This window comes from Petaurus breviceps, unplaced genomic scaffold, assembly GCF_028583685.1.
Source record: "Petaurus breviceps papuanus isolate PSGF00001 unplaced genomic scaffold, PetGlider_PUasm1.0 138, whole genome shotgun sequence".
In the NCBI taxonomy this organism is placed as follows: domain Eukaryota; kingdom Metazoa; phylum Chordata; class Mammalia; order Diprotodontia; family Petauridae; genus Petaurus; species Petaurus breviceps.
The window spans coordinates 25,833,415-25,845,470 of record NW_027185694.1 but is presented as its reverse complement, the minus strand read 5'-3'; the positions used below and the strand labels follow the sequence as shown (position 1 = coordinate 25,845,470).

General features: G+C 36.6%; 1 protein-coding gene across 1 annotated transcript in view; it reads left to right on the top strand.

The window, feature by feature from the left end:
- The window catches only part of LOC138144295 (tektin-4-like), a 166,942-nt gene extending 161,674 nt beyond the window's left edge, over positions 1 to 5,268 (top strand). The window contains exon 6 of the mRNA XM_069065622.1: positions 5,146 to 5,268. Within this exon, the coding sequence (XP_068921723.1) occupies positions 5,146 to 5,268 (123 nt within the window). The remainder of the gene's footprint in view (positions 1 to 5,145) is intronic.
- Positions 5,269 to 12,056: the final 6,788 nt, after the last annotated feature.

Here is a 12,056-nt window from a genome sequence, read left to right as displayed (position 1 = left end):
TCCTATAGGAGACATGGCAAAGGATCGGAAATGAGCAACTGCTGTCTTGATTATTAAAAAGAGAAAGAAGGATTCTTCAAACTATTAGCTACTATACCCAACTTCAATATCTTTTTCCCCTATGATAGTGCTGACAAATTCTTTTTATGTAAATAATATTTTTAATTTTTCCAAGTACATGTAAAAGTAATTTTCAGCATTCATTTTAATAAGATTTTGAGTTTCAAATTTTTTCTTCCTCTCTTGCTTTTATCCTGCCACCCAAAGATGGAGAGCAGCATTATATAGGTTATACATGTGTAATCATGTAAACATATTTCCACTCTAGTTATGTTGTGAAAGAAGAAACAGAACTAAGGGAAAGATCAACCAAAAAAGTGAAAATACTGTGCTTTGATCTGCATTCAGACACCATAGTTCTTCCTCTGGATATGGATAGCATTTTCCACCATGGGTCTTTGGAATTATCTTGTATCATTGTACTGCTGAGAGAGCTAAGTCTATCAAAGTCAATCACTGCACAATGTGGCTTTTACTGTGTCTAATGTTCTCCTGGTTCTGCTCATTACACTTGACATCGGTTCATATAATTCCAGGTTTTTTTTTTCCTGAAGTCTGTCTGCTCATCATTTCTTATAGCACAATAGTATTTCATTACATTCATATATCACAACTTGTTCAGCCAGTTCCCAATCGATGGACATCCCCATAACCTCCAATTCTTTGCCACCAAAAAAAAGTGTTTTAAATATTTTTGTACATATAGATCCTTTCCCCTTTTTTGTGATCTCTTTGGGATACAGACCTAGAAGCGATATTGCTGAATGGAAGGATATATACAGTTAAATATTCTTTGGGCATAGCTCCAAATTGCTCTACAGAATGTTTGGATGCATTCATAACTCCACCAACAATACATTAGTGTTTCAATTTTCCCACATCTCCAACATTTATCATTTTCCTTTTCTGTCATATTAGCCAATAGGTGTGAGGTGGTGCCTCAGAGTTGTTTTAATTTTCATTTCTCTAATCAATAGTGATTTAGAGCATTTTTATATGACTATAGATAGCTTTAATTTCTTCACCTGAATACTGTTTCTTCATATACATTGACCATTTATCAATTAAAGAATGACTTGCATTCTTATAAATTTGACTCAATTCTTTATATATTTGAGAAATAAAGCCTTTTTCATAAACACTTGCTGTAAAAATTGTTTTTCATCTTTCTGTTTTCCTTCTAATCTTGGTTGCATTGGTTTTGTTTGTGCAAAACCTTTTTAATTTAATATAATCAAAATTATCCATTTTGTATATCATAATGTTCTTTTTCTCTTGGTTGGTCATCAATTCTTTCCCTTCTCCATAGGTCTGACAGGTAAACTATTCCTTCCTCTCCTAATTTGCTTATGATATCACCCTTTAGGTCTAAATTATGTACCCATTTTGATCTTTTCTTGATATGTGGTGTGAGATGTTGGCCTATGTCTAGTTTCTGCCATACTATTTTCCAGTTTTCATAGGAGTTTTTATCAAATAGTGAATTCTTATCCCAGAAGCTGGAATCTTTGGGTTTATCAAACAGTAGATCAATATAATCATTTATTACTGTGCCTCATGTACCTAATCTATTTGACTAACCCATCTCTCTATTTCTTAGCCATTACCAAATAGTTTCAATGATGACTGCTTTATAATATAGTTTCAGGTGTGGTGTAGCTAGGTCACCTTCCTTTGCATTTTTTCATTAATTCCATTATATTCTTGACCTTTTGTTCTTCTTGAAGAATTTTATTATTTTTTTCTAGCTTTATAAAATAATTTGGTAGTTTGATTGATATGGCACTGAATAAGTAAATTAATTCAGGTAGAATTGTCATGTTCATTATATTAGCTCGGTCTACCCCTGAGCAATTGGAATTTTTCCAGTTGTATAGATCTGACTTTACTTGTGTGAAAAATGTTTTGTAATTATATTCATATAGTTCCAGGGTTTCTCTTGGCAAGTAGACTCCCAAATATTTTATGTTATCTACAGTTATTTTAAATGGAATGTCTCTTTTGATAGCTTCTCCCTGAATTTTATTGGTAATATATAGAAATGCTGATGATTTATGTGGGTTTATTTAATATCCTGTAACTTTGCTAAAGTTATTAATTATTTTAAGTAGTTTTTTTAGTTGATTCTCTAGAATTCTCTAAGTATTCCATAATATCATTTGCAAAGGAATGGTTTTGTTTCCTCATTGCCTAATCTGATTCCTTCAATTGCTTTTTCTCATATTGCTAAAGCTAACATTTCTAACACAATATTGAATAATAGTGGTAATAATGGGCATCCTTGTTTCACCTCTGATTCTCTTGGGAAGGCTTCTAGCTTATCCCCATTATGGATAATGCTGGCTGATAGTTTTAGATACTACTTATCATTTTAAGGAAAACTCAATTTATTCCTATGCTCTCTAGTGTGTGTAGTAGGGATGGGTGCTGCATTTTGTCAAAAGCTTTTCCTGCATCTATTGAGATAATCATATGATTTCTGTTGACTTTGTTATTGATATGATATGCTAATTGTTTTTCTAATATTGAACCAGTCCTACATTCCTTGCATAAATCCCATCTGGTCTTCAGGTATTATCCTTATAATAAATTGCTGTAATCTCTTTGCTAATATTTTATTTAAAACTTTTGAATCAATATTAATTAGGGAAATTCATCTATAAGTTTCTGTCTCTGTTTTGGTCCTTCCTGGCTTAGACATCAGCACCATATCTGTGTCATAAAAGAAATTTTTTAGAACTCCTTTGCTTATTTTTAAAAATAGTTTGTATAGAATTGGAATTAATTATTCTTTAAATGTTTGGTAGTTTACTTGTAATTCTGACTGACCCTGGATATTTTTTCCTTAGGGAGTTCAATGAAGGAGCATTCCAATTAATTTTCTAAAATGGGGTTATTTAAATATTTTATTTCCTCTTCTGTTAATCTGGGCAATTTATGTGCTTATAAGTATTCATCCATTTCACTTAGATTGTCAAATTTATTGGCATATGACTGGGCAAAATAACTCCTAATTATTGCTTTAATTTACTTTTTTTTTGTTGGTGGATTCACTCTTTTTAATTTTTTATACTGGTAAATTGGTTTCCTCTTTCTTTTTAAAAATCAACATAACTAGTTAGGTTTACCTATTTTGTTAGTTTTTTTTTTCATGATACCAGTTTTTAGGTTTGTTAACTCAATAGTTCTCTTATTTTCAATTTTATTAGTCTCTCCTTTGATTTTCAGAATTTCTAATTTGACATTTAATTGAAATTTTTAAATTTGTTCTTTTTATAGCTTTTTAAAATGCAGGCCCAATTCATTGATCTTCTCTTTCTCTATTTTATTCATGTAAGCATTTAGAGATACAAAATTTCCCTGCTTTGGCTGCATTTCATAAATTTTAATATGCTGGCACATTATTGTTGTTCTCTTTGATGAAATTACTTATTGTTTCTATGATTTGTTGTTTGACCCACTCATTCTTTATGATTAGATTATTTAACTTCAAACTAATTTTTAATCCATCTTCCATGATTTTTTATTACATGTAATTTTTATTGCATCATGATCTGAAAAGGATGAATTAATATTTCTGCCTTTCTGCATTTGATTTTGAGGGTTTTATGTCCCAATACTTGGTCAGTTTTTATGTAGGTGCCCCATGTGACCTTGGGCAAGTCACTTAACCCCAATTGCCCTCCAAAAAGCAAAAAAAAATTATGTGGGTGCCATGTGCCACTGAGGAAAAAAAAAGGTATATTCCTTTCTATCCCCATTCAATTTTCTCCAGAGGTCTATCATATCTAACTTTTCTGAAATTCTGTTCACCTTCTTAACTTCTTTTTTGTTTATTTTGTGGTTAAATTTATCTAGTTCTGAAAGTGGGAGTTAATGTCCCCCGCTAGTATAGTTTTTCTGACTGTTTCTTCCTGTAACTCACTTAATTTCTCCTCTAAGAATTTGGATGCTATACTACTTGGTAAATGAATGTTTACTATTGTAATAATTCATTGTGTATAATACTTTTTAGAAATATGTAGCTCCCTTCCTTGTCTCTTTTAATTAGATCTATTGTTGTCTGAGATCAGGATTGCTAACACTGCTTTTTTTTTTTTTTTAACTTTGGCTGAAGCAATATATTCTGCTTTTGCATTTTACTTTTACTCCCTGTGTGTCTCTCTGCTTCAACCATGTTTCTTGTAAACAACATATTGTAATATTCTGGTTTTTAATCTGCTATCTTATTTGCATTCATTTTATGGGAGAGTTGATTCCATTCCCATTCACAGTAATGATCACTCAATCCTATTTTCATCCTTTTTATATTTTTCTCTCTCCTTTCACCCTTTCCCTTCTCACCAGTGTTTTGCTTCTGACCACTGTCTCCCCTAATCTGACCTCCCTTCTATCAGTCCCCCTCCCTTTTCTTTCCCCTTTTACCTCCTACTTCCCTATAGGGTAAAATGTATTTCTATACCCAACTGAGTGTGCATGTTTTTCCATCTTTGAAAGAAATCTGATGAGAGTAAAGTTTAAACAATGCTCACACCTTCCCTTCTTTCCCTCTACTTCAATAGGTCTTTCATGCCTCTTCATGTGATATAATTTACCCTATTCTGCCTCCCCCTTTCCTCTTCTCCCAGTACAATAATTTTTCACCCCTTAATTAATTTTTATCATTACATCAAAATATGCCCCTTCTAATCCTAATTATATCCTAATAGAGATACAGTTCTTAAGAATTACAAGTATCGAGGGGCGGAGCCAAGATGGCCGAGTAGAAGCACGACCCTCCCGCAGCTCCGGCTTCCACCCTCCCCAATCCATGTAAAAAGGGGACTCTAAACAAACTTTGGAGCTGCAGAACCCACAAAATGACACAGAGAAGCTAACCTCCCGCTGAGAACAGCCCGGCAGGCCGGCAGAAATCGGCCAGCGCAACGCTCTGGGAGCCGAGCCCAGCCCCACACCAAGGCTTTAGCCCCAGGGCGGGCCTGACCAGCCGCCAGCCAGAGGGACTCCAGATCAGCAGCAGCTGTGGCCGTTTCCAGATTTATCAATACATAGATGCGAAGGACAAGTTCTAATAAGGAATAATAGCAGGCGACGGCACGACGGCCTGCACGGGAAGGTGCGGCGGCGGCAGCGCAGCGGGTGCAGGCCGGGAAGGCGCAGCGGCCTGTGCGGGAAGGCGTGGTGGACGCAGGCCTGGAAGGGGCCTGATCAACTCGGAGGGCAAGTCTTCCCACCAACCACAAGGTCTACTACCAGGCCTATCACCAAAGGGCTGGGAATGGAAAGAGCAAGGTAAGAAGCAAATACAGGGGCCCCTATACTGGACAGCAAACACTCCTGGGGCTACCACTTCATAGCCCAGAAATCTTTTTTTTTTTTTTAAAGCCCCTTTCAGGACCTCCAAAGACAAGGATGGCAGAGTGAACCCCACTTGCTCCAAACCCCCCCTCTGACCCTGAAAATATAGTAACTCTTGCCCCAGGGCAAAACCCTCTACAGTAAAGGCTTGGGATCCTAGAGGAAGGGCATGGCTAGGACACTGCCTCAAAATGGGTAGAAAGCAGACTACAAAGACAAAGACTCTAGAGTCCTACTATCCTCAGAGGGAGGAACCAACCTCAGAGGGAGACACTGTGGACTCCACACCCACAGCTGAGACTTCAACAGGGAATGGATCCCAAGCGCAGAAGGCTCTCCTAGATGAGATCAAAAGGAACTTTGAAAGCAAAATGAGAGAGATAGAAGACAAAATGAATAATTCTCTCAAAACGAAAATAGAAGAATTCGAAAAACATTATAATGAGGAAAACATCTCTCTAAAAAGAAAAGTGTATGATATGGAAAAGGAGCTTCAAAAATTAACCAAGGAAAATGATTTGCTAAAAACCAGAATTAAACAAATGGAAACAAATAACTCTATGAGGAACCAAGAATTAGCCAAGCAAAACAACAAAAATGAAAAATTAGAAAAAGAGGTAAAATACCTCAAAGAAAAAATAACTGACCTGGAAAACAGATCCAGGAGAGATAATCTGAGAATCATAGGCCTACCAGAAAATTATGATGAAAAAATGAGCCTGGACAACATTCTCCAAGAGCTCGTTAAGGAAAACTGCCCTGAGATACTAGAACCTGAGGGGAAAATAGAAATTGACAGAATCCACCAGACACCTGCTGTAAGAGATCCCAAACTGAAAAATCCTCGAAATGTTGTGGCCAAACTCCAGAACTACCAGATAAAAGAGAAAATACTTCAAGCGGCCAGAAAGAAACAATTCAAATATCAAGGGTCCACAGTGAGGATTGCACAGGATTTGTCAGCCTCCACACTGAAAGATCGGAGGCAGTGGAATACAATTTTCAGGAAGGCAAAACAGCTCGGATTACAACCAAGGATCACATACCCAGCGAGACTGAGCATATTCTTCCAGGCAAAGAGATGGTCATTCAATGATATAACAGAGTTCCAGACCTTCTTGATAAAAAAGCCAGAACTCAATGGAAAATTCAACCTCCAATTACGAGAAGCAACAGTGACTTAGAAAGCTGGTATAATCCATCCTTATAACCTGACCATTGTATAATGTGAAAGTATTTACAGATCCTATACTTGATTATAAGACGCCATGGGGGGGGAGGGGAAGGAGGGGGACAAAATGTGAAATTCAAGGAATTGTGGAATTGAATCCTGTAAACTAAAAGGAAACAAACAAATTAATAAATTAAAAAAAAAGAATTACAAGTATCATCTTCCCATGTAGGGTTGTAAACAGTTAAGCCTTATTAAGTACCATGGTTGTTCTTTTTCTTTCTTTCTTGTTTACCTTTTTATACTTCTCTTGAGTCTTGTATTTCAAGATCAAATATTCTGTTCAGCTCTTATCTTTTTATCAGGAAAGTTTGACAGGTCCTATTTCATTGAATGTCCCTCTCTTCCCCTGTAAGACTGTGCTCGATTTTTCAAGGTAGCTGATTATTGGTTGAGATCCAATTTCTTTTTCCTTCCAGAATATCATATTCCAAGCCCTCTGATACTTTAATAGAAGCTTCTATGTCCTGTGGAATCCTGACTGTGACTCCTTGATATTTGAAATATTTCTCTCTGGCTGCTTGCAATATTTTTCCTTGACCTGATAGTTCTGGAATTTTAGTACACTATTCCTTGGAGTTTTCACTTTGGGATCTCTTTCAGAAAGTGATCAGTGGATTCTTTTAATGGATGTTTTGCCCTCTGATTCTAGGATATCTGAGCAGTTTTCCTTGATAACTTCTTGAAAGATGCTGATTTGTCTTTTTTATCATAGTTTTGAGTCCAATAATTCTTTTTTTTGCCTTTTGGAGGGCATTGGGGGTTAAGTAACTTGGCCAAGATTACACAGCTAGTTTTGTGTGTGTGTGTGTGTGGGTGTTAAGTGTCTGAGGCCGGAACCGGAATCCGGTCCTCCTGACTCCGGGGCCGGCGCTTTACTCACTGTGCCACCTAGCTGCCCCATGTCCAATAATTCTTAAATCATCTCTCCTGGATCTATTTTTCAGGTCAGTTGTTTATTTTACTAATGGGGTATTTTACATTTTCTTTCATTTTTTCATTCTTTTGGTTTTGTTTGACTGGTTCTTGATGTTTCATAGAGCCATTAACTTCCCAGTTGTAATTTTTAAGAAATCATTTTCTTCAATTACCTTTTGTACCTCTTTTTCCATTTGGTCTACTCTATATTTTAAGGAGTTATTTGCTTCAGTCAATTTGGGGGCTTCCTTTTCCAAGCTGCTGGGTTTTTTTTTTTCATAATTCTTTTGCATAACACTCCTTTTCCCCAAATTTTTCTTCTGTCTTACTTGATTTTTAAAATTCTTTTTTAACTCTTCCAAGAGGACTTTTTGGTCTTGATCCCAATTCATATTTTTGGGGGTTTTTGCAAATAGGCATTTAACATTGTTGTCCTCTTCTGAGTTTGTGTTTTGATCATCCCTTTCACCATAGTAGCTTTCTATGATCAGGTCTATATTTTGCTCATTTTTAAAAGTTAAACTCTGTTCTTAGGGCACAGGGGCCACTATCCCAAACTTCTGGCACTGGGGGGGGGGGAGTGGGGCAGGGCCTGGTCACTGACTTTCTGTGCAGGGATCCCTGGGACTGGTGGTTTATGCACTGCATTGGGGTGGCCCAGCCTAGTTGTGCCTGTGTTGTGACCTAGTTTCTGGGACTAGAAATTTGTTTTCTGTACTGGGGCTGGAAACCTCACAGGTGACCTGCTATGCCACTAAACTGATGATCCTGGACCACAGAGCCTCAGGTGCTCATCTGTGGTGTGTTTAAGAGCCTCCTGCTAGCTTTGCTGGACACCACCTGTGCTGGGCTATCTTCCTATTCTACCCAAGTGAGAGGCCTCTCCTGAAGTCCTATCTTGGCCTGGAAAATTGTTTCACTCCATCTTTTTGCAAATTCTGTTCTTCCAGAATTTTTTAGAGGCTTGATTTAAAGTTGTTTCTGAGTGAAACTGGGTGGAGTTCAGGAAACTTACTGGCCTTTCTCCACCATCTTGACTCCACTCCTCCCAACTTCAAAATCTTGTTAAATTCTAGAGTCCATTCTTAAAGGGATGCTTTAAGCATTTTGAATAGGATGCAGTGATCTCTAAGTGCTAGAATTAATGCATAAGTAGCTGATATGAGACAAGTTTCATGTCATTTTAAATAGCATTAATAAAGTGATAGATCAGGGGAATATTATAGGAAAAGCATTCCTGAATTTCAACAAGGAATCTGATCTGAAAATTTCTCATGCTATGCTCATAGACAAGAGAAAGATTTTTAGGTTGGGAAATAGTACTATTGGACACATAGGTGACATAGTGGATAGAATGCCAGGAATGGAGTTAGGAAGACTCATCTTCCTAAGTTCAAATTTGGCATTGGACATTTACTAGCTCTGTGACCCTGGACAAGTCACTATTTGCCTCAGTTTCCTTATCTACAAAAATGAGCTAGGAAAGAAAGTTGCAAACCACTCCAGTCCATTGCCAAGAAAACTCCAAATGGGGTCATTAAAACTCACACACAACTGAAAAACGATTGAAAAATTGTATAGTAGTTGGACTTGGAAATTGTTTAAATAATCTGATGCCAACATGACAAGAAATCTCTTTCAGAATCACTCAGGGAACTCCCATTGGCCATATATTCTTCAACATTTTTTCTGAATGACTTGGATGGGATGCTTACCCAATTTTAGAATAACTAGAAAATGGAAAGGATAGCTAACATACTGAGTGGTGGAGTCTTTATAAAGAAATATCTAAACAAACCTCATGAGGGTCTAATACTTTGGACTTTATAGTCCTACATTGGTCTTCAAAAATCATCAGAACAATTAGGTACTCATGAGTCATGACAAGACTGAATTTCATATTCAAATTCAATTCAAAAGATCTGAGAATTATAGTAGAATACAAGCTCAGCATGGCAAACATTGTGGCTTGGTATTTAAAGTACTGAATATGACTTTAGACTGCATTAATAAAATAGGTCTTATTCCAGAATGATGGGGCTAATAGTTTAGCTATACTCTGCCCTACTTGGACAATACTTGGAGTATTGTATTAAGATCAGAGAAACAGGGGTGGCTAGGTGCAGCATGGGCCCTGGAGTCAGAAGGACTTGAGTTCAAATCCGGCCTGACACTTGACACACTTACTAGCCATGTGACTTGGGCAAGTCACTTTACCCCAATTTCCCTCCAAAAAAATAAAAAGCAAAAAAAAAAGTTTTTGGTGTGGCTAGATGGTGCAGTGAGTAGAGCACTGGCCCTGGAGTCAGGAGGACCTGAGTTCAAATCCGGCCTCAGACCCTTAACATAAAAAAAACTAGCTGTGTGACCTTAGGCAAGTCACTTAACCCCAATTGCCCTCCAAAAAGAAAAAAAATCAGAAAATCATATTTTTTGTTCTTATTTGTTTACTTTTTATATTTGAATGCCTTATAGTTTTATTTTTTTCTTTTTTATTGTAGATTCAGTCATTAATAAACATAAGTACTTCAATAAACAAAGAACATAAAAGAAGATTGCATATGAAACTAAAGTTTGGTTATACTCAATTTGTTTCTTTGAAGAACTATGTATTAAATTGAACATGCTTGTAAAACAATGGGTGCTTGTGTAGTCAAAATGACTACTTCTTTTCATTTCTGTTGATGTGTTTTTACTCCTTTATGGATTTTTTACATCTCTATCACTACCCACTAACTCATTGTCATTCCCCCACTCCCATAGAAATTCTTACTTATAACAAGTAAGGGTAATCAAACCAAACAAATTAACCTGCTGGACAGATCTTAAAATAGATGTGTCATTATGTACCTTTAGTACAATCACCTCTTTACCAAGAAATTGCAGCCACATTTCATCATTTTTCTTCTGAAGTCATAACTGTTCATGACTCTGATTAGAGTTTTGTTTTCTTTCAAAGTTGTTTTCTATTACATTATTGTCATAATTGTGTAAGCTGTTCTCATGATTCTATGTACTCTGCATCACTTTAAATGTTTGCCTTGGTTTTTCTGCATCCATAATATTCTTTTATTTTCTTGTAGTATTACATCTCCATTGCATTCATATATTATAATGTATTCAGCTATTCCCTAGTTGCTTGATTGGGCAGCTAGTGGTACAGTAGATGGAGCATTGGGCTTGGAATCAGGAAGACCCATCTTCATGAATTGAAATCCAGCCTCAGACATCTACTAGCTATGTGACCCAGGGCAAGTCACTTAACCTGTTTACCTCAGTTCCTCATCTGGTGAACAACTCTAGTATCTTTGCCAAGAAAACTGTAAGTAGTGTCACAAAGACTCAGACATGACTGAACAACAAATATTTCAAGTTTTTGCTTCACCAAAAAAAGCACTGCTATAAACATTTTTGTACATGTGGGTTCTCTCCTATCTTTTGTTCTTTTATTGCATGTACCTAGTAGTGTTGTCATTGGGCCAAAATTTGTGCACAGTTTAGAGGGCACCACATATTATGAAGAGTATCAATAAACTGGAGGTTATCCAAAGAAGAGTGAACAGAATAGTAAAGGGCTATACACCATAGCATGTGAGGATCACTCAAAAAATGGAAGTATTTTTTTCCTGGAGAATATTTAGGGGGGAAATAACCACTTTTCAGGGAGCAGCTAGGTGGCACAGTGAATAGAGCACCGGCCCTGGAGTCAGGAGGAACTGAGTTCAAATCCGGCCTCAGACACTTAACAAAAAAACTAGCCATGTGACCTTGGGCAAGTCACTTAACCCCAATTGCCCTAAAAAAAAATTAACCACTTTCCAAGAATTTGACTTGGTACTGTTCTCTTTAGCCCCAAGACAGCAAATTCTAACTCTTTATTGGCAAAACAAAAACAAAAACTTTTGTGCAGTCAGATCTGTTCAAGAACAGAATTAACTGCCTGAAGAAGTAGTGAGTTCTCCCTCATTGTAGATCCTCAAGGGATTACTAGATAACCACCTTCTAGGGATATAGTAAAAGAAATCCAGTTCAGGCATAAGTTGGATTAAATGTTTTCTTATGTCCCTTTCAACTATGCAATTAGATGAACCCAATCCAAAATGAAAATTGTGCTGATATAACCACAGAAAGCAAATCAGTTTTCTTAGGAGGCAAGCCAGTAAAATAATGATACAATAGATGAAATGCAGGAAACAGAGTTGTAGGAGGTATGAAAAGCCTCTCCCCCCATTCCTTAAGATCTAGCCAATTTGGATCATCTAATCTCATCGTGCATTATTTCTTCTTGTGTAGTTAGCATCTTCTAAATAACATCATAGAATCCAGAACGTGTAACAAATCTCAGAGAACATCTAAAAGAATGCCTTTTTTTAAAAAATGCCAAAGATTTTATCTAGTCTCATGTTGAGGATAGTGAGGGAGGAGTCACTAACTCCTGAGGTAACCTATTCTACTTTGAGATAGCTCTGACTATTTGAAAGTTTTTCAT